At 40.3% G+C, this 27145-nt stretch overlaps 1 protein-coding gene across 9 annotated transcripts in view; it reads left to right on the top strand.

The window, feature by feature from the left end:
* ATXN1 (ataxin 1) overlaps positions 1-27145 on the top strand; it is a 299798-nt gene that overhangs the window by 253998 nt on the left and 18655 nt on the right. For 8 of the 9 annotated variants that reach the window (XM_056521224.1, XM_056521225.1, XM_056521218.1 and 5 more), the window contains one exon: positions 20918-22961. In XM_056521224.1, coding sequence (XP_056377199.1) covers positions 21087-22961 — 1875 coding nt within the window. In that variant the 5' untranslated portion in view covers positions 20918-21086. Of the gene's footprint in view, positions 1-4428; positions 4535-20917; positions 22962-27145 lie in introns of all 9 variants that reach the window. The other variant, XM_056521219.1, reaches the window with a different exon arrangement.

Raw genomic sequence — 27145 nt, 5'->3', positions numbered from 1 at the left:
AGACAGAAAAGAATTCCGAAAGAAATACAACTTCCTCCGTAGCATACAGCAGCTGACAAGTACTGGAAGGATTAAGCTTTTTAAATAGAAGTAATTTACAAATCTGTATAACTTTCTGGCACAAGTTTAAAAAATGTGTTTCCCACCAGGGTACCCCTTTAAAAGTACCTGCAAGGTGCGACTGGTGTAATGCAGACACCTAAAACACAATGTCTAACAGAGATGACGTGCTGCTATGTGCCGCTCAATGCGTCATGAGATATCGCCAACGTACTTAATGCGCATGCGCTGATGGTGTGTCGTCACTATTATCCGTTTTAGACGTATGCCCTGAGGGTGACCATTGTTTGGTCCCCTTCTGTTGAAGGGTGGCTTGTCTTGAGCCTTTTTATGTGTTTTTATTTGTGTGTCCTGACTTGTAATTGTTTCCTATTGAGTAAACGTTTTGCATTTACCACTTAATTATTGGTTTAGCAGCGTTCTAGTGCTTTGTTTTTGTTTTCAGATCATAAAACGGGACTCAAGGGTGTTGCCGCATAACAGGAAACTTTTACTTAAATGGGTATTTTTTCCCCTATTCAAAGGATAGGGATAAGATGTCTGATTGCGGGGGGCTCGCGGCTGCGACCCTTCGCGATCTCTGTGCAGCACTCACATTTCTATGCAGTCTCAGAAAACTCTGTGTTTCCAGGACTGGAGATGTGACGTCACACCACACCCCCTCGTGACATCACACCCCGCCCCTCTATTCATGTCTATGGGAGGGGGAGTGACGGCCGTCACGTCCCCTCCCATAGACATGAATTAAGGGGGTGTGGTGTGACGTCATTTTATTCTCTAATGTTTTCAGAACCAACGCCATAGGCTGAATCTGGGGGATTTACAAAGGATATACAAAGCATTTGATCAGTACATCAGTTTAAAAATGTTTTAAAAGATTTAAACATCTATAGCACAGTGTATTGGTAGGTGGCCCATTAAGTTCAATTGACCACTTTTAGACAACTACTGACTACGTTCAGTCCATATTCTAAACATATAGGTTTATTTTGCGGTGAAGACCGCACTTTTGAGTCCTGCAAAACAATCATTTAATGCTCAGTCCATTAGACTTAAAGGGGTATTCCAGGAAAAAACTTTGATATATATATATATATATATATATATATATATATATATATATATAGTTGTTCTTTTCTGTCTGGCAACAGTGCTCTTTGCTGACATCTCTGCTTGTCTCGGGAACTGCACAGAGTAGAAAAGGGTTGCTATGGGGATTTGCTTCTACTCTGGACAGTTCCCGAGACAAGTGTCATCAGAGAGCACTTTGACAGAAAAGAGCAACTCAACTTCAGCAGCTCATAAGTACTGCAAGGATTAAAACATTTTAATAGAAGTAATTTACAAATCTGTTTTACTTTCTGGAGCCAGATGATATATAAAAAAAAGTTTTTTCCTGGATAACCCCTTTAATAGGTCCTCTGCCAGTACATTGCGGTATAAGTTGGCAGAACTTTGTGAAAGGTTGATGACAGTGTACTGATAAAATGCTATGTGAACCCAGCCTAAAACCATTACGTGGTGTAATACCATACAGTACCTGTGGACAAAACCGGGTCTACATCTGTAGAAAAAAAAAAGCTTTTTCCTGATCGTGGACAACCTCTTTTACAAGAATATAACCCCGTTGAAATTGTAATGTCCTTAGACTCTGTCCCGTTAAAGAAGAAGTTGTACAGCATCTTATATTTATGTACCTGTAGCTATATTGTGCTTAGACTATCCTTAAAACGGTACAGCTTCAGGAGGTTTATAATGCACCCATAGCAGATCAGGGGCTGGAATTTATTTGCTCTATAAAGAAAGCTTTTACACTGTGTTCATACCTATCACTGTTGGTTATTGGTTTGGTTTGCTCTACAGCTTACCTCTGACTCCCATCTGACCCTCCACAGTATTCTACCTAAGACAGCTTGATAATTTCAGAAATATGTAGTAGACATGGCACATCTTCTCCGTAAAAGTTTGTAAAGAGTTATATACTACGAATCAAGCAGAATAAAAAGGGGGCTAGGGGATAAGATGAGTAGGGGCAGAGAACCCTTTTAACTCTTGTAAAATACTGAAAACCTGACAGACCCCATTTAAGTCAATGGAATCTGTCAGTACCTGGCAGTGTCATTTGTGCTCCGACCTGTTCAGGGTTCATTTGGTGCAAAATAAAAAAAACGTCAGTTGTTTCTATATCCATTATATAGCACACTAAGAAGCCGGAATACTATTTAGGTTTTTTTCTTCATTTAGTAGAAAAATCCTTTGATTTGGTTTGTCTGCAATTAACCCTACATTCTTATTGCTTCCACTGTCTGAACAGGGCGGATGTGTAATAAAATATGTTGCTTAATGCCATTTTTACTAGTTTCAGAACTAGGCAGGTTTCTAATTATTAACCTTGAGACACTTTCCACTTCCTCCCTTAGTTTTTGTGAAGAGCAGGGTGGTTATTTAGTAAAATCAGGGGATCTCTTAGCAATTTTTTAAAAATGTTACACGTTGAATAACCCACAAACAGAAAACTGCCAGATGTAAATAGTTATGGTGAAAATATATTGTTTTTGAGAATTGCGAGATTTCTTGATATTATAGGGATTTTCTTGTTACACATATTGATGACTTATCAGTATATCATATGTATCTGATCAGCTTCCTGCAAACACCCAAACCCCTACCGATCAGCTGTTTGGTAGTCCTAAGGTGACCGGATTTACACTGTGAACAGTGCTGGAAGCAGATGGCTCTGTTGACTTTGTAGTCGCTAAGCCCAGTGTCCTGGCATGGACACCACACTGTGAAAGGAGTCATCTACCTACTGCTCTCTTCACAGTGTAGATCTCACTGTCACAACTCTAACTGAAAACCCTTTTATATGGATCAATCAGAAATTCATATGATTTTTTTGTATGTTTTTGGACTTATCAATAAGGGGCTTAAAGGGGTACACCGCCGCTGGGGACCCCCGCGATCTCTGGGCCGGCTTGCAGCTTCTGCGTTCGTGACGTCACGCTACATCCCCTTCATTCATGTTTATGGGAGGGGGCGTGACGACTAGTTCATAGTCGTCATGCCTCCCCCCATGGACATGAATGGAGAGGGCGTGGTGGCTGGCATCACCAGTCATCGGGCATGGAGCGAAGTTTGCTCCATGCACCGAATGACAGGGGTGCCGCAGCGGGGATCGCTGGAGTCCCCAGCGCCTGGACCCCCGCGATTTAACATCGTATCCAAAACATATGGGATAAGATGTTTTCAGCAGAGTATTTTAATTGTTCTTACCATTGAGATGGGGGATATAAAATGTATGCACCAGTTTTCTGGCAGAAAAAAGTTTCAAACTTAGGTGCAAGCCTCTTTTTGAATTTTTCTACTTTGCTGAACACGCTAAAGTAGTGTGGCTTAGGGGGGTGCCCAGTGTTTGGCAGATTTATTATAATTTATGCCAACAACTTGCATATATATTTGCTGAAATCTACGCATTGATGTATGTTTGTGGTGCATAGACATACATGGCATGCTCCATTAGATTGTATAGCTAATTCTTTACTCGGAGCTCTGCCTCTAGGGGAGAATAAACAATGGTGCTGGGCCTTAACGCACATGGGTCTCACTTTTCACTTCAGATACATCCTGACGGTTTAGTGCCTGTTTTTGTGACACAATTTTGTAGCACACCACAGGTGGTCAAAAAAATCCTATAGAATTGTGTAGGAAGGAAAATGATAGTCTTTCAGATAACAGTTTGTTTTAAACCGACTTAACCACAATGCGCCTCTTTTTATCGGTGTGCCACAATTTTTTTGCTCCAAATTAGTAAATCTCCCAAAATTTTATTTTCTGTACCTACTCAAAAACTACATGCTTGCATATGTTTTGATAATAAATCTGTAGGGTTTTGAAATAAGATAAGATAATGCCATGACCCATGATCTAAAATTTCGGGCTTAAAAATAAATAAAATGAAGCATTCATTTAGATCTGATGCAGTTTGCCAAAGAAAATTCTTATTCATATTGCAGCTTTCTGATCTTTCTTGGAGAGGAATGTAAGTGCCATTAAGGCTCAGTATTATAAAATGTGCTGTGTTTGGTCTGGTTGAAATGTATTTCCAACTAAACATTCCAAACGTTTTTCCCAGGAGAGAGTTAGGATGGATATATATAAATATATATATATATATATATATATATATATATATATATATATGCATGTATACATATATATATATATATATATATATATATATATAAATTATTTGTATTATTACTATTTTTTTTTCTTTGCGTTGCTTCAAGTTGTAAGATATAGTTCATGATAAATGAATAGCATAGATAGCTATACTCAGAACTTTCTATATACTGTAATTTCTCATAGGTAGACCTTCAATAACTTCTGAAATCACAGCCTCAAGCTGGACATCATGCTGCACATGAGAATATACTTCAATAAAAATTCAGTGTAAACGTTGTTCTCATGACAGGTAGTCTTTAAGGCATATTTTTAGGAAATGCTAGCATTCTTTGGAAATTAAGTGTTCCCACTAGTGTTGCTCGCGAATATTTGCAATTCGAATATTATTCGCGAATATCGCATATTCGCGAATTCGCGAATTTCGCGAATATAGCGCTATATATTCGTAATTACGAATATTCGTTTTTTTTTTTTTTTTCTTTTCTTCACAGTACACATCACAGTGATCACCCCTCTCTGCTTCCAGCTTGTGTGGTGTAAAGAAGGCTCTAATACTGCTGTGTGAGACTGGCGTGCGTAAATTCGCATATGCGAATTTACGCGCGTGTTAATTTTGTATATGCCAATATTCACTTATGTTAATTTTCGCATACGCGAACTTTCGCATATGCGAAAATAAACGAGAATATAACGAATATGTGAATATTCGCGAATATATGACGAATATTCGTCCATATATTCGCGAATATTCGCGAATTCGAATATGGCCTATGCCGCTCAACACTAGTTCCCACATCATTGAAGATTTTGTACAATATACATGTTTTACCAAAAGTAAAAAATTTTTGGATGAATACAGTAAAATTCTTTTAATTTCTGATAAATCTGATGGCACAAAGAATCCATTAGAAAACTCCTCAGATAAGAATATAGTGATATGAACTAACACTAGTCAAAGTGAGTGTTGGGTACTTCACTATGAGTTCTTTATAAATAGAACATTTCATAATCTGATGCATATAAGGCTCTATTTACATCACAAAAAAAAAAAGAAATGAACTATGAGAAAATTCTTCACCATACTGTATTTTCACATAGAATATACAGTATAACAGCCTCCTTATTGTTTATTGGCTACTAGCTGAGTACCCGGCATTGCCCGATTTTTCCTTCCTAATCCTTGTTGGGGAGGAAAGTCAACAAAGGAGGAAGTTTTTGACTTTATATCCTGTCCTCATAAATTATTGTCATATCCCAACCCTATATCCCGTCCTCATATCTCAACCTCATATCCCGTCCTCATATCCTCTCCTCATATCCCATCCTCATATATTATTGTCATATCCCAACCCTATATCCCGTCCTCATATCTCAACCTCATATCCCATCCTCATATCCCGTCCTCATATCCCATCATTATATCCCATCCTCCTATCCCATCCTCATATCCCGATCTCCTGTCTCGACCTCATATCCTGTCCTCATATCCCGTCCTGATAGCTTGACCTCATATCTCGACCTCCTATCCCGACCTCCTATCCCATCCTCATATCCTGACCTCCTATCCCGTCCTCCTATCTCGACCTCATATCCCATCCTCATATCCCATCCTCATATCCCGACCTCATATACATCCTCATATCTCGACCTCCTATCCAGTCTTCATATTCCATCCTCACATTCGTTCCTCATATCCCAACCTCCTATCTCGACCTCATATGCAATCCTCATATCCCGACCTCCTATCTCGACCTCATTTCCCATCCTCCTATCTCCACCTCATATCCTGTCCTCATATCCCGGCCTTATATCCTGACCTCATATCCCGTCCTCACATCCCATCCTCATATCCTGTCCTCATATCCCATCCTTATGTCCCATCCTCATATCCTGTCCTCAGGTGGGACTGATTTGTGATGAAGATGTAAGCTTAAAATAGAAGGGGACGTGGCTTTGTGGGACTGGGCATGATATGCAAGCCAGACCGATGCACAAAAAGGTAGATAATAAAACAGTGAGTGTGTCTTTGTGAGATGGAGTGTGGCTTGCAAGCCGAACTGACACATTCACCAGGAGATGCAGAGCGGAGCTTGTGGAGTAAGGTAACAGAAGTCCCACATATTTGCATGGGACTTGAAACAAAAACCCATCTTTTATATAAGGGTGTAGGTAAGGGTTAATGTAACTATCATATCTTTTTATTTGACATATAAGTAATATGTGTACCAGGTATTATAGAAATATCTCCAGCCATACGGAAGTTATGTGGGAACATACATTTCCCATTGATTTGCATGGGACTTTAAACAAAAACCCTGACCCTCACAAATGGGCGGTAGTTAAGGGTTAAATTAACTATACTATATTTTAAGTGGACATATAAGTAACATGTGACCAAGTATTATTGAAATATCTCCAGCCGTTTGGTAGTTATGAAGTAACATATATTTCCCATAGACTTGTATGGAACTTTAAACAATAACCACGGCCCTGACAAATAGGGGTGAGTAAGGGTTAAATCACCTATCCTATGTTAGTTGTTGACATATAAGTAACATGTGTGCCAAGTTTTATGTTAATATCTTCCGCCATTTGAACACAATGCTGGAACATACACACACACATACACACATACATACATACACACATACACACATACACACGTTGAGTTTTATATATATAGATTCGCTAAAATTTCATATAACATATACTCCGCTCCGTCACAACTAGGTTTTTAGTATAATCATACAATCTCTAGTTGGGATTAAGGAATTTATCTGGAAAAGCTATTTTTTGTATATATTTTTTTCCAACAACTCCATGGGCTGTTTCTGGTATTGCAACTCATCCTCTTTGGAATGAATGGGACTGAGCTGTAATACGCAGCAAAGCTTATGGACAAGGGTGGCACCGTATTTGTGAACCTCTTACTCCAATTCTTGCCACAGATTTTAACTGCAGGTTTGGGCAGGTAGAATCTGTAATGAAATACAAAACAAGGACATTTTGGAAATTGACCTGTGGAAAATATCTGTGGTTTGGATTTTTAAATGTACAGCTTGTCAGTTCTTGTGCATATTCCTATTTGATTTCAGTGGGAATGGAAAAATCTGCAAGGAAATTCACAAGCAAAATAAAGTTGTGAATTTTGGTGCGAATAACCTGTGGATCCAGCTAGGTGCATAGGGAGGTGCACGGTTATGTCAATTTGAATCTTCTTCGGAAACACTTCCTGCCCCTGCACTGAGCCTCCTATGCTGCAGAATGGAGCTCTACTCTGCATCTAGACACAGCTTTTTCACATGGGCAGCCAGCTCTGGGAAACATTAAGTAAAATCTCTCTGCTCGCCTGAGTCGGGAGAAAGAGGTGGAGCTCTATTTTTCAGCATAGGATCTAACACAGGGGATGAAGCATTTCTTATAAAGATTTAAGCCAATGTTACTGTGCACCTGGGGCTTGGCAACACCCCTCCGTGCACCAAGCTCTTGCATTAGCATATTAAAGGCGTTATCCAGCGGGAGTTTTTTTTTTTTGCCAACATTGTTCATTGTTCATTGTTCAAAAAATGTACTTACCTCCAGGGTCCTGCGATGCCTCCGGTATCCCACTCCGGTCCCCTGCTGCAATCCTTTTCCTGTCAGAAATCATGGCACTAGGGCCCGGAGTGACGCCAGGACCAATAGTGTCATACCGCTTCGGCCAGTGATTGGCTGAGCATCAACGTATGACACTCTGGGCCCCAACGTCACTCCGAGCCCAAGTGTCTTGATTTCTGACAGGAAAAGTATCTCAGCAGAGGAGGGAAGTAGGAACACAGGAGGCGAGTAAAGGTCTATTTTTGATATAATGCTGTATATGAATTTGTTAACCCCCACTCCCCTCCCACCGGATAACCTCTTTAAGAAAAAGAAGAATAGTAGGCAAATGGAGGTGAATCTAGAAGTCTTTACTGTCGTCATCAGCGTCAGATCGGCTGCAGCCAATTTCCATAGTAAATCTGCAAACAATCTGCAGGGAAATCTGCAAGACAAGCCCATGGACAATTGTTAAAGGGAATCTGTCATCAGCATCACCCGCACTAAGCTATTGGGATACGCATGAAGTGCGGTGACACTGATGACAGATTCCCTTTAACAATTGTCCATGGGCTTGTCTTGCAGATTTCTCTGCAGATTGTTTTGCAGATTCACTATGGAAATGAGCTGCAGCCGATCTGGCCCATCTGGATTTATCCTTAAATGTCCGTGGAAAATGTAAAAGTAAATTCAGCAGCAGAGGGCAAATGAAAAACTATGCTGCCTTCTATTTAGAAAAGCAATAATCGTATAATAATGATAATGGTGATGATGATTGATGATAATAATACCAAGAATAAGAATAATAATAGTACTGTATTTGCCATTTGGATTTTTGGAATAGCATTGCATAAGAATCCCTTTGAATCTTTGCAGTCAATAAACGCAGTCATCTTACCTTTTAATTTTACTATAATTTTACTTTATAGGTAATGAGGAATATATAACTGTATTAAATTGTAATGGCTGTGTATTGAGTAATATACTGTATATGCATACTGACACCCTTAGAAACCAAGAAATATAAATGTTGTGTACTGAGCTATACATGCGCGTTCAGATTGGTTACTTTTCGGAAAAGGGTTCATTACTTTCTATTAATAAGAATAATATAAAGGTGGAAAACTGTACAGTAACCATCCTTTTTGAATATTAATACTGTGATCTCTAGTGTCTGTCTATAAGTTTGTACACGAGAGCTTCGTATGAGTCAGACCATCGCTAGTGATATGAATGTAACTTTTAATATGCCACTACATATAAATAATAATCAGAAATCACGCCGCTCCTGACCTGTGAGGCAGCTGCTGGTCATTCTTATTGGAAGAGATATATTCATCTTACAGTTGCTTAGAAAGTGCTCGAAGGACCAACTGCACATTTTGGACCTGGGCCAGTTTAAACCACAGATTTACATACATCCTTTTTTGTATTCAATAACCCCAGATGTTTCAGTTTTTATAGCACCCAACACACCCTTCTCCCAGCCACACATTGTCCTCTATAAATTTTGTGAGTGTAGACTACAACATTGTCATGAAATATTAGTTAGCTGTAGGCGATCTGTATTTTTTCTGTTTGTGTTGCTATGCTAGTACAGATTAGTGCTTCTGAAACTGTGAGGCAGGTGTTACCGATTGGGCGCCCCCTAGTTGCTGAGGAGGCAGTTTTCACATTAGCGATTATATGCTGCAAAGCCTTATCTATAGTTGCAGTAATCTAAGGTTTAGCAACAATTTTACCTATTTTTTATGTTATACAGAATTCAGGAGACAAATAAAAGGTAAATTAAAGGAGTTGAAGGCGTGTCCCTCCTTGTGGTGGTGGGAGGTGATTGGTGTGTCTGCTCTTGCAGCCTTTTCCATGAGTTATCTCTTGTCCATGATTAATGGACATGCCTGATGCAGAATTGTTTTGGGCCCCAGTAGCTATGGGGACCCCTAGTGGTGGGATTCAGGAGGCGTTTTCTTTATTAAATATTCAAAAAATTTTAAGCAACCATATTACAAAAGGTCATTAATTTTCATCAGTAACAACATATAAAAAGTTTTCGGATCTGACAGTGTCCATTTAAGGCATATTTTTACTTTTACCCTTGACTTTAGTCTGCATGGTGATGCCCAGGCATCTTTCAATGGTCTGTATGGTGAGGCCCGGGCATCTCCATGCTCTGTGTAATGAGACCTAGACATCTCCATGGTCTGTTTAATGAGGCCCAGGCATCTCCATGGTCTGTTTGGTGAAGCTCAGGCATCTCCATAGTCTATGTAATGAGACCTAGGCATCTCCATGGTCTGTGTAATAATGCCCAGGCATCTCCATGGTCTGTTTAGTGAGGCCTAGGCATATCCATGGTCTGTGTAATGAGGTTTAGGCATCCCCATGGTCAGTTTGGTGAGGCCCAGGCATCCCATAGGTCTGTTTGGTGAGGTCCAGTCATCTCTATGGTCTGTGTAATGAGGCCTAGGCATATTCATGGTCTGTTTGGTGAGGCCCAGGCATCCTCATGATCTGTGTAATGAGGCCCAGGCATCCCCTAGTCTGTGTAATATGGCCTAGGCATATCCATGATCTGTTTGGGGAGGCCCAGTCACCTCCATGGTCTGTGTAATGAGGCCCAGTCATCTCCATGGTCTGTGTAATGAGGCCCAGGCATCCCCAAGGTCTGTGTAATGAGGCCCAGGCATCCCCATGGTCTGTGTAATGAGGCCTAGGCATCTCCATGGTCTGTGTAATGACACCTAGACATATCCATGGTCTGTTTGGTGAGGCCCAGACATCCCAAATGTCAGATCCCTGTGATCAGACCCTTATCCCCTATCCTGCAAATAGGAAAAAAGTTTTAACGTAGTGAAGTACCCCTTTAATTATTTACTACATTCTAAAGTGTAGGTTTGGCCTGTCCCTATAATTTAGATAAAATATTGTTTCCTAAGAGGCTTTTTAAAAATAGAAATTCCAGCCTGGAAAAATATCTAGAAATGCCTTAGGGAACACACACAGATGAATACAATATACAGCCAACTGAAAATCCAATATACATAAAAGTTGTACTCCTGCTCTGAATTTGGGAGACTTTTGTATTATTCATATTCCCATCATCGCCTGTGGTAGAATCATAAGTCATTTGCAGTTCCTAAGAGGATTCTCATTCAATAGACTGAAATGACTTTATCACAGTAAATAGCACTTTGTATAATTTTGCAGAGCTGCAGCACCAGCCCCCACCTATTGCTCTGCTTAGTGAGTCTATTTAGAACCATTACTACAAGCCTATCACAGGCGACAGATGAGTTCATTACTATGCTTGTCCAGAAATATTAGACTCAATACAATATTTGAATTTTTTTTCCCTTGAGGCTGGATACAAAATGTGGTGAAATACAACAAACAGTATTGCGTTCACGAAGACTCTCCTAATACATACATAAATACTCTTCTATGTGACTTGTCAAGTGGACGAAATAACATCAGTATAAACATCACAGTATCATTTTATTTTCTAACTATCAGTATAAAGTATGATAACGCCAAGGTGTTTTATGTATGTCACTCCAGCTTCCCAAAGTATAGTAGTCTCTGAATTAAAGGGTAACATTATACAACGCGTATGCGCAGATCCAACATTGCCAAATTCAGTCTGTTTATATGCACCACTGGTAGACAGAAAATGTTACTCACCTTTTGCATCCCTCCTTAAGTTTTCCTTTAATTTTCCTTTAGGTCACCCATACCTAAAAAATGTGTAGACATTACAAAACCTGAATTGTATTGCAACTTGTTCAGTACCAAATATTTTGTCAATACAATATGTACAATATTTATTTTGAGTTATATTAAACATGGCAATCAAGTTAGTGCTGGAGCAAGTACACTGCTTAGACTGGCCAAATTTAGAGCTTTTCTTGGTGGAGGGATTTACAAGTATAAGGAAAAACTTGACACTCAAATATAAGATGCAAAAGGATTTTAATTTTTACAGTCCATACATAATTGACGTTTTGTTCCTACCAGGACCTTCCTCAGAATTTAACAGACTGCCTCCGTGGCTTCGGTCGCGCAACTCATTAGACCACTTGCATGGCACTTGGCCGTTTTCTTCTATACTCTCCTCCACACCAGTCCTGTTAAATTCTGAGGAAGGTCCTGGTAGGAACAAAACATCTGTATGGAGTGTAAAAATTAAAATCCTTTTGCATCTTATATTTGAGTGCCAAGTTTTTACTTATATTTAAGAGGATTGGGATTTCTACTAGGACATCGACTAAATGAGAGTGCCATATCTTGTGCACATTGTGATTTACAAGTATGTTACAAGTTGTTTGAAATAAAAGTATCCACTTAAACTTCAGGCTGATAACAGCTTGACAATCAGTTTATCCCTTTAGGTGCCACTGTCAACATGAATGTTCAGGTATGTAAAGGAAGAAAGTAGGATGTGCAGCTGCCACACACCTACAATGACACTTGTCCAAGGCAGATAATAATTGAAGATCAGTAAAAAAAATCCAATACAGCCTATTTCCTTTTCCAAAAATAAATGAAGGGATGCTGTGATATTCCAGAATACCAAACAGCTTGATTTCGAATGTTATCTATGGACAGCTTATTGCCTTGTGCACAGAGGAAAATTATGAAATCATGCTTAGAAATCTTCTTTCAACTCCATGCTAAAATAAAGCAGAAATTAATCATAATTGGTGCCGAACTTGAATTGGATTTGGCTTGAAAGGAAAACTGTCACCCTGATCACCCACACTAAACCCAATACACTGGGTTATAGTGTGGGTGATCAGTAGTTCTGTGGTGGACCACCGGTGTATGGTGGAACCACGGGTGTAGCGGTGTAGGTGGTGGGGGTCAGATGGTATTAACCCCGGGGGCAAGATGTTATTGACCCCTAGTGTTCGTGACACCAGAGTGGTTTTTGGTACCGGAACCACACGAACGGTATCTCCGCTATTCTAATGGATAGTTAAGGAAAGGAGAGCCCACAACCAGTTATGGTTTAATGGAGGCTTTACTGAGTTTAAGACAGATGGTATTATCTTCACAGCTAGGCGAGATTCGCAGAGAGGTGGCCAGGAACTCAGAAGACCTCGCAGCTTGTTGGGACCAATTATACTTGTAATAAACTTGAGAAAATTGTCTTGAGGCTTGACTATATACAGGACTTGACTACTTGTAGTGACAGCAGACATAGACTTTTGACTTACTGGAATGACTGTAGCTTTGTGGCCTTCCAGGTAGCTGATCACTATCACTGAGATCTCTGGTGTCTGCTATGCTCAGTAGCAGGTGGTAAGAGAAGAGAGCGAATTGTAATGGCAGCCCCTTTATATAGTGGGGGGCTGGGCTAAAGCCCATTGGTCAAGCTGTGGGTCATAGGTTAAGCTGGTGCTCTCTGGGAGAACATGTGACAAAAAATCATGTGACCGCATAACAAAGCATGTGACACACTTACAGGTCCTTGAGACAACCTCTCACAGATGCTCTACTCTATCTATACATTAGGATCCTGTCTATTCATTAAAGCAGTATACACAACATTCTGGAAACAACATGGGGAGACCGTGCAAGGGAGCCCCCAGGTCACTGAGGGTCTCAACCTGACAGGGCCTAAGGGTAGTACAGGACCATGTCCTGTACTGGGACATTACAGTTCAATGAGGGGTCACATACTATAATCGGTGTCGTGGTTCCGGAGATATTGGCTTGCGAAGTTCCACTTCTGAATTCAGGTAATTGCCCGCAGGAGGCGGGGCCCCAATGGCTTAATCCTTAATCAGCCGTCCCCTTAATTAGCATATTCATATTCTGTGACTCCACATCCTATTCACGTACGTCGCATATCACGTGAGCACTGCACTCTATCGGAAGAGAGCATGCGCTGACAGATTACATACAGCTCTTGTCCTGATGACGTGAGTTCTCTGACTGCTGAAAGCAGTCACGTGAGAGCTGTATGCAAACTGACAGTGCATGCGCTCTACGGACAGTGCGCAGCACTGGGTAATCAGGGGGACATTTTTCCTTTAAATTGCTCAGTGCCCACATTCCCTTACAGTCAACCCTTTATTGGCCCTTTTTGCTGTAAACCGTGGAGTCCACAAGTCATAAATGAACAGGACCTAGTCTAGTTTGACTACCTATACCCCCTACAACACAAGCCAGTTTTGATACAGTTTTTTTTTTCTTTTTTATTGTATTTAGTTTAGCTGAAAATCAAAGTAAATTCTAAAAGGAGATGCATAAAAAGATACTTGAATTTAGTAAAGTATATAGCAGTTTTCTGGTGTATGAAAATGAAACCATATTTTGCAATTATTGCATCTTTTTTAAATTAAATAAAAAAAGTTGGCAGGGCTTTGTGGCGGGGGCATGGCCCAACACATTTACTATATTTTACACCAACAATGAAATTAAATTGTAGTACAGATGTGACATACCAGTTTTAAGTAAATCCCTCTTTGGTCTTCTCTCTTTCAAGCCCAATTTTTGTAAAAGAAAAGCCAAGTAGAAAGTGACCCAATATCTGTGAATCAGGCCCTATTTGAGTTGTAGTTCAATAATAGTGGTACCAATTAATAAAATAAGCTCAGTGTTAACAGATGGGTAGGTCTTGCTGCATTCTTCCTCGTGAACTATCTCTGCCTACCACAGCTGACAAAGCCAATGTTACAGTACATTAGATACTTATATGCTAAAAACAAAATATGCATGACTGTAATTTTCTAATCTTCTGTGCTATGAGGCAGATGTTCCCAGCACCGAGAGAGAGAGAAATTATCACAAGTTCTTTAACAGTTATCCTTTGTTCAGCACAGTCTTCCCCTCACAGTTGTTTTCACACTTGTTTCAACACCCACCTACACAATCCTTATAAAAGTCAGCACTTTCAACTACATAGTGTTATCTGTTTTTATTTTCTACACCTCTGTAGATTTTATATGTTTAAAGAGAATGAGTCATCAGAAAATGACCTATTATTTCATAAAATTTTTTTTTTTTTTAGATTTTATGTATTTTTACAATCATTTTTTGGTGTTTATTTAGTGTAAAAATTATTACTTTGGCACTATCAATAAAAAATAAATCTGATACTTTCTATTCTGTACACATCAGTTCTTATCAGTGATCTTACTATCATCAAAGGCAGGATAACAATGAAAGAAAACACCTATAGATCATGCAGAATAATACCGTTCTCACAATTTTAAGTCATATTAATAAGAAAGGGGCTCATGCACGGAACTCACTGGGCATCCTATGGCTGCCTCAGCAACTGTACTGCTCAGCATGGACTGCGTTGCTCTACATCCGATCTGAAGAATCGGCAAGTGTTGACCCATGAAGGTACACTTTAACCCCTTAAGGACCAAGCCCATTTTCACCTTAAGGACCAGGCCAATTTTATTTTTGTACTTTGTAATGAAACCTCTCATTTTACCATAAAATGTACGGCGAACCCAAAAAAATAATAATTTAGCACCTTTTGGAGGGGTTCGTTTCCACACTGTACAATATACAATAAAAATGATATGTGTTCTTTATTCTGTGGGTCAATACGATTAAAATGATACCCATGGCTAGACACTTTTATATATTTGTACCACTTAAAATAAATCAAAAACTTTTTGTACAAAATCAGTAATCTAAAATCGCCCTATTTTGACCACCTATAACTTTTTAATTTTTCCGTATACAGGGCGGTATGAGGGCTCATTTTTTGCGCCGTCATCTGTACTTTTTTAAGATACCACATTTGCATATATAAAACTTTTAGATAATTTTTTATTATTTTTTTTTTATAAAATGTGACCAAAAAGCAGCCTTTTAAAAAAAAAAAATATTAAATTATTTTTTTACGCTTACGCCATTCACCAAACAGGATCATTAACATTATATTTTGATAGTTTGGACATTTACGCATGCGACGATACCAAATATGTTTATTTAAAAAAAACGCTTTTTGGGGGTAAAATGGGAAAAACGGACAATTTAAATTTTTATTGGGGGGGAGGGGATTTTTCACTTTTTTTTACTTTTTATTTTTACATTTTACAACTTTTTTTTTACACTTTTTATCTCCCCATAGGGGACTATCTATAGCAATCCTTTGATTGCTAATACTGTGCAGTGCTATGTATAGGACACAGCACTGCTCAGTATTATCGGTCATCTTCTACTCTGGTCTGCTCAATCTCGGACCAGAGCAGAAGACCCATGGAGACGGCCGGAGCCAGGTGAGGGGACCTCTGGCCGCCATGCTAGATGATCAGTTCGCTGCGGCAGTGCTGCGGGCGATCCGATCATCCATTCAAAGTACCGCAATGCCGCAGTTGCCATGATCTGTATTGATCACGGCATCGGAGGGGTTAATGGCGGATATCCGCGCGATTGCGGATGTTGGCCATTATGGGCGGGTCCCCGGCTGCTGCTAGCAGCCGGAACCTGCCGTGTATGACACGAGCACCGTTCCGATGCTCGCGGTCATACACAGGACGTAAATGTACGTCCTGGTGTGGGAAGTCCCGCCAAACCAGGACGTACATGTACGTCCATGGTCGTTAAGGGGTTGAAGGGGTACTCTGCTGCTCAGCATTCGGAACAAACTGTTCCAAATGCAGGAGCTGGCGCCGGGAGCTTGTGACGTCATAGCCCTGCCCCTCATGATGTTGCACCCCGCCCCCTCTATGCAATTCTATGGGAGGGGACGTGACGGCTGTCATGCCCCCTCCCATAGACTTGCATTGAGGGGGTTCGGTGTGACATCATGAGGGGACGGGATTATGAAGTCACGAGCTCCCGGCACCAGCTCCAGCGTTCAGAACAGTTTGTTCCAAACACTGAGCAGCGGAGTACCCCTTTAAGTTTCAGATAAACTCCGTCCTCCATATTAAAGAAGTATTTTTAGCAGATTCATAGCGAGTCTAAGAGTCCCTTTATCTGAAATTGTATTCACAATAAGGTACAGTAGCACCCCAAAATAAGTCAGCAAAATAGAACTGGAAAGCTGCATTAAAGGGGTACTCGGGTGGAAAAACTATTTTTTTTCTTTTTAAAATCAACTGGTGCTGGAAAGTTAAACATATTTGGAAATTACTTCTGTTAAAAAAATCTTAATCCTTCCAGTACTTATTAGCTGCTGAATGCTACAGAGGAAATGCCTTTCTTTTTGGAACACTGAAGACATCACGACCACAGTGCTCTCTGCTGACATCTCTTTCCATTTTAGCAACCCTGCATAGCAGATGTATGCTAAGGGCAGCATGGTGGCTCAGTGGTTAGTACTGCTGCCTTGCAGTGCTGGGGCCTTGGGTTCAAATCCCACTAAGGACAACAAAAAATAGCGACTTATTATTATTATTATAACGTCAGCAGAGAGCAGTGTGTTCGTGATGTCATCAGAGAGCATTCCAAAAAGAAAAGAATTTCCTCTGTAGTATTCAGCAGCAAATAAATACAGGAAGGATTAAGATTTTTTAATAGAAGTAATTTACAAATATGTTTAACTTTCTGCCACCAGTTGATTTAAAAAAGAAAAAAAGTAGTTTTTCCACCGGAGTACCCCTTTAAGGCATAATATGTTCATGTGCATGAGACCTAAAGTAAAATATTATTAAATAAGAACTGTACAAAGTATATACCGTATTTATCGGGGTATACCACGCACCGGCCTATAACACGCACCATCATTTTACCAAGGATATTTGGGTAAAAAAAATTTTTTACCCAAATATCCATGGTAAAATGAGGGTGCGTGTGTGCGCGTGTATACCCCGATATACCCCCAGGAAAGGCAGGGGGAGAGAGGCCATCGCTGCCCGTTTCTCTCCCCCTGCCTTTCCTGGGTTAATTATGCCACCGGGGATGGGGGGAGGCAACGGGGCAGCGGCGCCGGCAATGGGTGCCGCTGCCCCTTCTCTCCCTGACCGATAGTCAGGGGGACAGAACGGGCAGCGGCGCCGATAGCCAGGGGGAGAGAAGGGCCGGCAGCAGGGCTCTAGACCCCAGGGAAGGCAGGGGGAGAGAAGCGGGCAACGACGGCCTCTCTCCCCCTGCCTTTCCTGGGGGTGTATCGGCGTATAACACGCACATAGACTTTAGGCTAAAAATTTTAGCCTAAAAAGTGCGTGTTATACGCCGATAAATACGGTACATGGATTTTGGCAAATGCCATCTGTTTCTTTGCTTAAAAGTCAAATGTATAATAAAGTCATAAGTAGGATCATGAGACTGATATTCTTCAGCTGTGCTGGTAATGTCACTGCAATTCCACATATGATTTAAATATAGAATTAGACATAAGATCATAATATTAGAAAAAAATGGCTGACTTGGGCATTACCGCTCTAATGAAGTCATTTTTTTTCACATTTATATCCAACCCATCTATACCTTCTTCATAATTCACATAAATTATACAATATCTGCAGTAAGTGGTTTATTATTAATCATTCACTTCAGTCCTTAGAAATTGATGCAGTGCTGATATGAATTATTGGAGTACAGGCTAAAATCACTTTAGGCCATATTCACATTCTGTGTTTTGACACATTTTGGCTGGTGTTTTTCACAGCATATTTTGTTAACAATTCTGTGGCCAGATATTAAGTGGCATTTTTTGCCGAAATGCAGCAGGTTCTAGCTAAGAATTTTTTTTAGACGTTCTGTCATTGTCAAACCTGCAGAAAATTGTATCAATAGATGTCCTTAGGGTTTATTTTTTTTTTTTTCAGTCCACACAAAGCTGGAAAAAAAAAGCTGGTGTGAGGCCTTAATCAGATATGTAAGTGTACATCACAAATAGTTTTGTCTTTTTTTTAACGGGTATCCAAACCATATTTAAAATCCACATCACAGAAAAAGTGGCATATACCGTGTCAGCTTTGTTTCAGAATCTCTGCGTAAAAACATGCAAAAACCGTGTTAGATAGCCGACACAGATTTGTCCCATTGTATGGGATCTAAGGTATGTGACAATGCAAATTATCTTTTTGGGTGAAAAAAGATCAGATGAAAGACTTTCCAACAAAAGCGGGAAAAATTTAACGGCTTTTTACACAGGCCAATGGTCAGCCAAATAACTCTTCATAGAAACGTTCCTGACACAAAAAATAAGGGACCAGTGATCGTGCATCAAACGAGAATAGGCTTTTTCATTCTTCCTTGTAAATAACAGATGTGCGGGCAACAATGATGAAAGTAAAAGGTCTCATGAATAAGAGAAAAGATCATTCATGAGGCCCTACCTCCATAGTGATTGAGCCCTGTACAAAGTTCCTTAAACTCATTGAACATGGCCTATATTAAAGACTAACAAGGGACCATATTCTTATTCTTCGCAGGTTATTGCTATTTTTGATAATCATTTTCAATACTTTGTGGAGTAAGGTGTCTAGACGACAGCAATAGACAGTAACAATATTACATAAAAGGGTTACTAAGATACTAAGAACTTCAGTAATTACTTTGAATATAAATATGCATGTGTGTGTGTTTGTGTGTGTGTGTGTATATATTTAAAAATGATTTTAGTTCCTAGCAGACTTTTCAGTAAACTGAAAAACCGTAATGTGCCAGTGTCCATTTACTTTAATAAAACCGATTTGTCTTTGAATCGCCTTGTTTTTATTGAAAGCCGAGGTACGTGCTCTCAAATCACCCAAGTGCAAGTAAAAAGTGCAAGTGTTCACACAAAAAAAACGTGCACGAGGATGCGGTCTATCGCAAGCCCTTCTCCAAAAGGAGAGAGGCCCCCCAACAAACCAAACCCTTCGCCTCCGGGCCGAAAGGCACCTGCAAGGTTCCAGGTACGATGTCGCCTTTCGCCGAAGCTACTCAGGGACCAAAAGTGTTCCCGGCAAACAACTAGGCATTAACCAGGTTGTCACCAGGGAACCAGTAAAACCGGTTTGGCATCCTGCCGAAACAGGATGCCACTGGGTATAGCAGGGAGGTGAGGGAACCTAATGGCCACACACACCTCCCCTAGACTGGCAGGAGGGACACCCAGAAGGGCTACCACACCCTACCAAATCCTAGTGAACAAACGAACACAAAAAGTGGACACAGTGACAAAAATAAATAAATAAGTGGATGTGCGCAGTGTGTAATACTGCCCGGACATCAGACCCGATCTATAAAAATTCCCCGATCCTAGCCAGAAGGCCGGGATACTAAGGGTGAGTGCCCAGAAGAGTGAGAGAAAAAGTGCGTGCTATGTGCTTTCATTCAAGTGGGGTTGTCAATCCCAAGTGAATTCCGGCACCCTTGGGTCACCACTCCCAGGGCACTTGCGCACCTCGGCCTTCACTCTACCCGGACCTTAAGGCCAGATCCAGCAGGGAACAGGTCTCATCAGGGATGACTGCTGTGCTATACAGCCATCCCGGGTACACCCGTCCTACTGTGTGGTTCCCCATCTTGCCTTGGTGGTCTTCCACACCGCCAACTAACAGGAAAGGTACTACACTTGATCTTAGCCAAAAGGTCTTCGAATCGCCTTGTATTTTTCGAGTCTCATATCTTTTACTAACTTTTATTAAAATAGCCTGGCTCTAATTTTACAGTATGTTACTTGTTTTCTACATTTATTATGTGTACATTAAAGGGAAACTTATATGAACCTCATTACTAATGAAGCGCTAGTAGTGCCTAATAGGGGACATTATATTGTACATAATGATACCCTTTCTTTAGTTTGTGCGTTCCCCAGAAATTCAATATGAAAATGACCTGTTTTAGAGCTCTTTGTAAGGGACTTCACATCCCTTCTAATCCCTCCCACAACAAACCCCCTGCTCCTTTGTATTGAACATCCACCCCTGTGCTGTGAAATCACTCATTGCTCAGTGAAATCTCGTGCATGTGCAGTAAACCCGTGTCTTGGCGTTCAGGCAGAGTCATTGCAAAAGATTTTACTGCACAAGGCAGATCTTCAATACAATGCTGGTGTGAATAAAGGAGCAGAGGGGAGAGCTGTGGAAGAGAATCCCCAAGGGGAGAAACTTTGTTCTATTACTATGTTAAATACCCTTTTGTCTGATTTTGTAATAAACCCCTGTATTATTTTCATTTTTTTTTTTTCTAGATTCCACATCAGTCGTTGGAACATTGAGCTCCCAGGGAGATGATTCCCCATGAAGTTGTTGGGTTTCCTTCAGGAATTAAATGTGATTTTCCTTTCACCAGACTGAAATCAGCATCGGTCAGACAGTGAGCAGGCAGTGGTGGTTGGCGGGGGTGGCAGAAAGCAAAACATGAAATCTAATCAAGAAAGGAGCAATGAAAGCCTGCCACCAAAGAAACGTGAATTACCCGCCACCAGTCGACCGTCTGAAGAAAAGACAGTCGGACTGACTAGTGAAAACCACCGTACAGATAGTTTATCATGGCTCTCTACCACAGTAAGCAGCCATGGTGGGCGTTATCATGGGCCTGCAGGAACTTTAGTAGAAGCTGGTTTACAGCAGGGGGTAGGTTTACATAAAACACATTCAACTGGTATAGACTATTCTCCCCCCAGTGCATCAAGGTCAATACCAACAGCAACAACAGTTCCTGCCATTTATCAAACTGCGCAGTCTCAATCAGGGGCATCTGTATCTCCCGTGCAATATACTAATGTGCCCCAAACGTTCCAGTTTATTGGACCGCCGTACAGTGGACCATCATATGCAGGATTCATCAATTCGCAGCTAATTTCACCTACATCGAATTCCGCAGCAAGTGTTGTGTCCTCAACAGCAACAGGAGTCACCACTCCATCACAACGCAGCCAGATGGAAGCATATTCCAATATGTTGGCAAATGTAAGCAGCTTAAGCCAGCAGGGCCATAAGATTGAATCCCATATAGATCGGACTCCTGGACTGATTGCCGCAGGATCACCACCTACCCAGTCAAGTCAATATGTTCATATTTCCAGCTCATCCCAGAGTGGAATCAGAACTCTATCACCACCAAATATCCCAGTACATTTACATACCCACCCAGTGATTCCACATACACTTACCCTGGGCACTTCCCCCCAGGTGGTTGTGCAGTACTCAGATTCAGGAGCTCATTTTATTGCTAGGGACCCTACAAAGAAAGAAGAAAGTTTCAGGTCACAAGCCAAGGAATTATTAAATGGTGAAATAGAGAAAGTTAGGAGATTTGTAGTTCCTTCCGCCACAGATGCACAGCTATTGAAAGCAGGCAATAATAAACCAGCTTCCCAGCATTATGAGACAAGGCATGTAGTGGTGCACCCTAGTACTGAATTCAGTGCTCGGGATCCCTCAGGTGTTCGGACCTCTGTCATGGTAGTGCCCAACAGCAACACAGCTACCACAGACATTGATGTTCAACAAACCATTAAGAGAGAAACCTCACCATCAACAGCTCATAGCAAGGGAAGCTTACACTTAGGAAAACCAGCCCACCGGTCCTATGCTTTATCCCCACAACAGACTTTATGCGCAGAAGGCGTAAAAACAGTGGCCACTTTATCTCCTCATACAGTCATCCAGACAACTCACAGTGCAGCAGAGCAACTTTCTGTTGGGCTGCCTGCTGCAGCCTTTTATGCGGGTACACAACAGCCAGTTATTGGCTATCTCAGCAGTCAGCAGCAAACCATTGGCTATCCTGGAAATTTGCCACAGCACTTGGTGATTCCGGGGACTCAGCCTTTGCTCATACCAGTTGGCAATCCGGACATTGAATCATCTGCGGTGGGGGTAGCACCTGCTATTGTCACTTCATCTCCCCAATTTGCAGCAGTGCCTCATACATTTGTCACTACGCCCATTCCTAAAAGCGATAACTACAGTGCTGAATCACTAGCAACTCAAACAGCCTACCAGACCGCTTTGGTTCCGGCTCAATTCCACCTCCCGGTTGTACAGTCTGTTGCCTCTCCTATGGCAGCTGCACCTACACTGCCCCCTTATTTTGCAAAAGGGTCAATCATTCAGCTAGCCAATGGTGAACTAAAAAAGGTAGAGGATTTGAAAACTGAAGACTTCATACAGAGCGCTGATATTAGCAACGACTTGAAAATAGACTCCAGCACAGTCGAGAGGATTGAGAATAGCCATAGTCCTGGCATTGCTGTGGTACAATTTGCTGTTGGAGAACACAGGGCCCAGGTGAGTGTAAATGTTATTTTGGGAGAGCAGGAGTTACAATTCCTGTATTGTGATGAAGTCCTTTAAGTACTATAGTCTCACATTATGTACACTGCCAACAATATAGGACACCTTTATGGACTGTTTAATTGAATATAGACTGTATTTTGTATATTTAATTGCTGTTTCACATTCCCCGTTTTTCCAATCTTTGCATGTCTGTCACATTCTATGGCCTCTGGTTATTACACAATATAATAGACATATGAAACCCAAAAAATCACATAACATTCAAAGCATTACACTACTCCTACAATAGAGATTTGTGTTAATAACTTCTACTTTTTTTTACTGAAAAATATTGTTTATAGTTACATCCAGACCCAAATTATATTTTTTTGCATTTACATTTATTTCAAAATAATGGTTCTATCACTATTCTAGGATTAAAGGGGTTATCCAAGAAAAAACTTTTATATATATATATATATATATATATATATATATATATATATATATATATCAACTGGCTCCAGAAAGTTAAACAGATTTGTAAATTACTTCTATTAAAAAATCTTAATCCTTTCAGTACTTATGAGCTTCTGAAGTTAGGGTTCTTCTTTTCTGTCTAAGTGCTCTCTGATGACTCGTGTCTCGGGAACCGCCCAGTTTAGAAGCAAATCCCCATAGCAAACCTCTTCTAAACTGGGCGGTTCCCGAGACACGTGTCAACAGAGAGCACTTAGACAGAAAAGAACAACCTTAACTGCAGAAGCTCATAAGTACTGAAAGAATTAAAACATTTTAATAGAAGTAATTTACAAATCTGTTTAACTTTCTGGAGCCAGTTGATATATATAAAAAAAAGTTTTTTCCTAGATAACCCCTTTAAAGGGGTACGTCGATTTAGGAAAAGCTATCCCCTATTAACAGGATAGGGGATAAGTGTCTAATCACAAGGGGGGGACCTTGACTGCTGGGATGCAAGAGTGCATTCACATCTGTACCACACACACATTGGACATATACCACAAACGTATTTGATGTCATTCCCCAGCCATCTTGCCAGATTTAAGGGGTACTCCTGTGGAAAACTTTTTTTTTTTTTTTTAATCAACTGGTGCCAGAAAGTTAAGCAGATTTGTAAATGAATTCTATTAAAAAAATCTTAATCCTTCCAGTGCTTTTTAGGGGCTGTATACTACAGAGGAAATGCTTTTCTTTTTGGATTTCTATTCTGTCACAACCACAGTGCTCTCTGCTGACCTCTGTTGTCCATTTTAGGAACTGTCCAGAGCAGCATATGTTTGCTATGGGGATTTTCTCCTGCTCTGGACAGTTCCCAAAATGGACAGCAGAGCTCAGCAGAGAGCACTGTGGTCATGAAAGAAGAGAAATCCAAAAAGAAAAGCATTTCCTCTGTAGTATACAGCCCCTAAAAAGTACTGGAAGGATTAAGATTTTTTAGTAGAAGTAATTTACAAATCTTTTTAACTTTCTGGCACCAGTTGATTTAAAAAAAAAAAAGTTTTCTACTGGAGTACCCCTTTTACTAAGGTGCAGACAGTAAAGTAACTGAGGTATGATAGTTCCCCCCTATAGTTTTTATCGCTATTTTATGATAGCCTGTGTTTTCTATACCTCAGACATAGTCCTGTAGTCTTCTGGCAGATTTGTTAAACAGCCGCTAGACATTCACCTGTGAATCAGTTACCTGTCAACATAATACATGAACATTGTAGTGAACGTTTTGTAATTATTCCTCTCAAACCTACATATTATTTGAGTTGTATATATTGAGTTATATGTATTATTTGTGTTATGTATTTGAGTTCACTGAGCAGCATCAATCCACACACAATTGTGGTTACCCTACATATTTCCTGCTACTCTACATAGGCCCTATTACATCAATACCTGTCAGTGATAATAATCATAACGTATCTAAAGAACATATTGGCACAATTATGTTACCTAATCTACTTTAGATGAGTTCTTAGTTATTAAAAATAAAACTGTGAAATCTGGATGATGAAATTGCGTACAAATAACCATCTAAATTCCCCCACCTACGATTTTAAAGGGCGAGCCCAGCTATGAATGACTGATATCATAAGTCGCTTAGTATTGTTGGTTGCTGTATTTGTTTCACCCTGTTGTGGTTTTTATGGATAAATGCCATCAGATATGAAGCATTTATGTCTTTTGCATGTTCTACCTTATATATGAAAAGCATATAATACAGTAAGATGATATTAAATAAAAGTGTTTTTTTTTCGTTTTGTTTTTTTAAATAACATCACATTCCGGTGTATAGTGTAGTGTAGTGTAGTATGGCACGAAGCATCACTTACAGCACTATCTTATGTTTGCAATAAAATTACATTTGCATGTGTCATATCTTACTTCTTTTGCATGAAAATTGCATGCAGACTGGATACTCTTTGAAGTGTGAACAGGACCTAATGTAGATCTGTAGCATGAAAATGATGATTAATATGTTTAACAACATTGGTGTTTCTTGTAGCAGGCAAAATATAACAAATAATATTTCATTTCATGTAAATCTGTGGGTAAAATACACCTAAAGGACATCTGTAATGCAAAATAACTTATCCCCTATCCAAAGGATCGCGGGGGGTCTCTTGGATGGGGCCGCGGCAGTATGCTGTAAAGAGGGCGTTCCGTCCCCGCATGACGCGGCGGACGACACGTCCCTTCCACGTACCCCATGGAGATACATGGAGGGGGCGTGTCTGCCGTGGCTTTCTGCTGGGGACGAAACTGCACTTCCAGCATACTGCCACTTCCCTGTCCAGGAGATCCCGGGGGGTCCCAGCACTCGAACCCCCGTGATCTATAACTTATCCCCTATCCTTTGGATAGGAGATAAGTTATGTAGCGCTGGTGTACTCCTTTAAACAAATTCAAGTATATTTAAATTTATGTATTAGGATACAAGTAAATGAGATGGAGTAGTAGTACCTGCACAGTGCATACATAGTAGTGATACTCCTGTAGAGAGTGAAGGGAACATATTCACATTGCTCCCCTCCTGCTGAATGAATCCACATTGGCTGGTATAGGTTATGCAGAGAAAACAGTGATTCATCCAGCACTTATAGTATATATGAATATAAAGTAAACTTTTTATTTAATCCATTAAGAGTAAGTTAAAACAATAACTCTTGGAGCATGCTTCTATTGAGCTCTCTCGTCAACATGCTTTGAGCCCTGCCACCACGTTCTTACTTATTGTAACTTCCTTTTAATGGATTAAAGGAAAGGATGAAGTCCATCAGCTTCTGTAGGGAAACTGCAGACAGAGCTGGGAAATGTTCCTGATATCTTTGTACATCAGGTTCACTAGTTGCCAATAATTGATTTAAAATCAGACTGTTAAAACCTAAGGGAGTATTCCAAGTTAAATCAATTATACGCTATTCATTGTGCAGGGACCACTGGAACCACTCATGACCTGGAGAACAAGGACCCAAGCATGTGTTTTTAACAGAGCGTCACTCCCCACAATCTGACACTTAAAGTGATTTAACTTGGAATACCCATAAAATACCCTTTAAATGGTCACTCTCATTAAAACTAATTTTTGCTATTGCACTCCTTATGGTAAATAAAAAATATTTCTAATATACTATGTTTTTAAAAAAAAAAAAAGAAGTTTTCTATGTTTTATTTGTGCTTAAAAAAGCTCAAGAGCACATTTTCAACATCTCATACACAGACTTTGGACCGAAGCCCAAACACAGAAAGTGCAGCCTGGAGTGCTGAGGGGTCCAACCAACAGCATATGGCAGTTAAGTGTGAGAGGAGCTATGATTAGATGAGGCTGGACCCTCAGCACTCCAGGCTGCACTTTCTGTGTTTGGACTTCGGTCCAAAGTCTGTGTATGAGATGGGGGAAAATGTGCTCTTGAGCTTTTTTAAGTGCAAATAAAACATAGAAAACTTCATTTTTTTTAAACAAAGTATATTAGAAATATTTTTTATTTACCATAAGGAGTGCAATAGCAAAAATTTGTTTTAATGAGAGCTACCCTTTAATGGGGTCGGTCACTCTCTTTCTGTTTAATTTGAAAGCATATTAATTATGTTATCATGCCACTTCATCATGTACTTTAGAGCAGCCATGCCTTATTATGCATGTTGGCAAAATCCCAACCTCTAAATTGCCCATCCCATTCCAT

Source organism: Hyla sarda, chromosome 5, assembly GCF_029499605.1.
Source record: "Hyla sarda isolate aHylSar1 chromosome 5, aHylSar1.hap1, whole genome shotgun sequence".
NCBI lineage: Eukaryota > Metazoa > Chordata > Amphibia > Anura > Hylidae > Hyla > Hyla sarda.
This window is presented reverse-complemented; position numbering and strand designations above follow the sequence as displayed.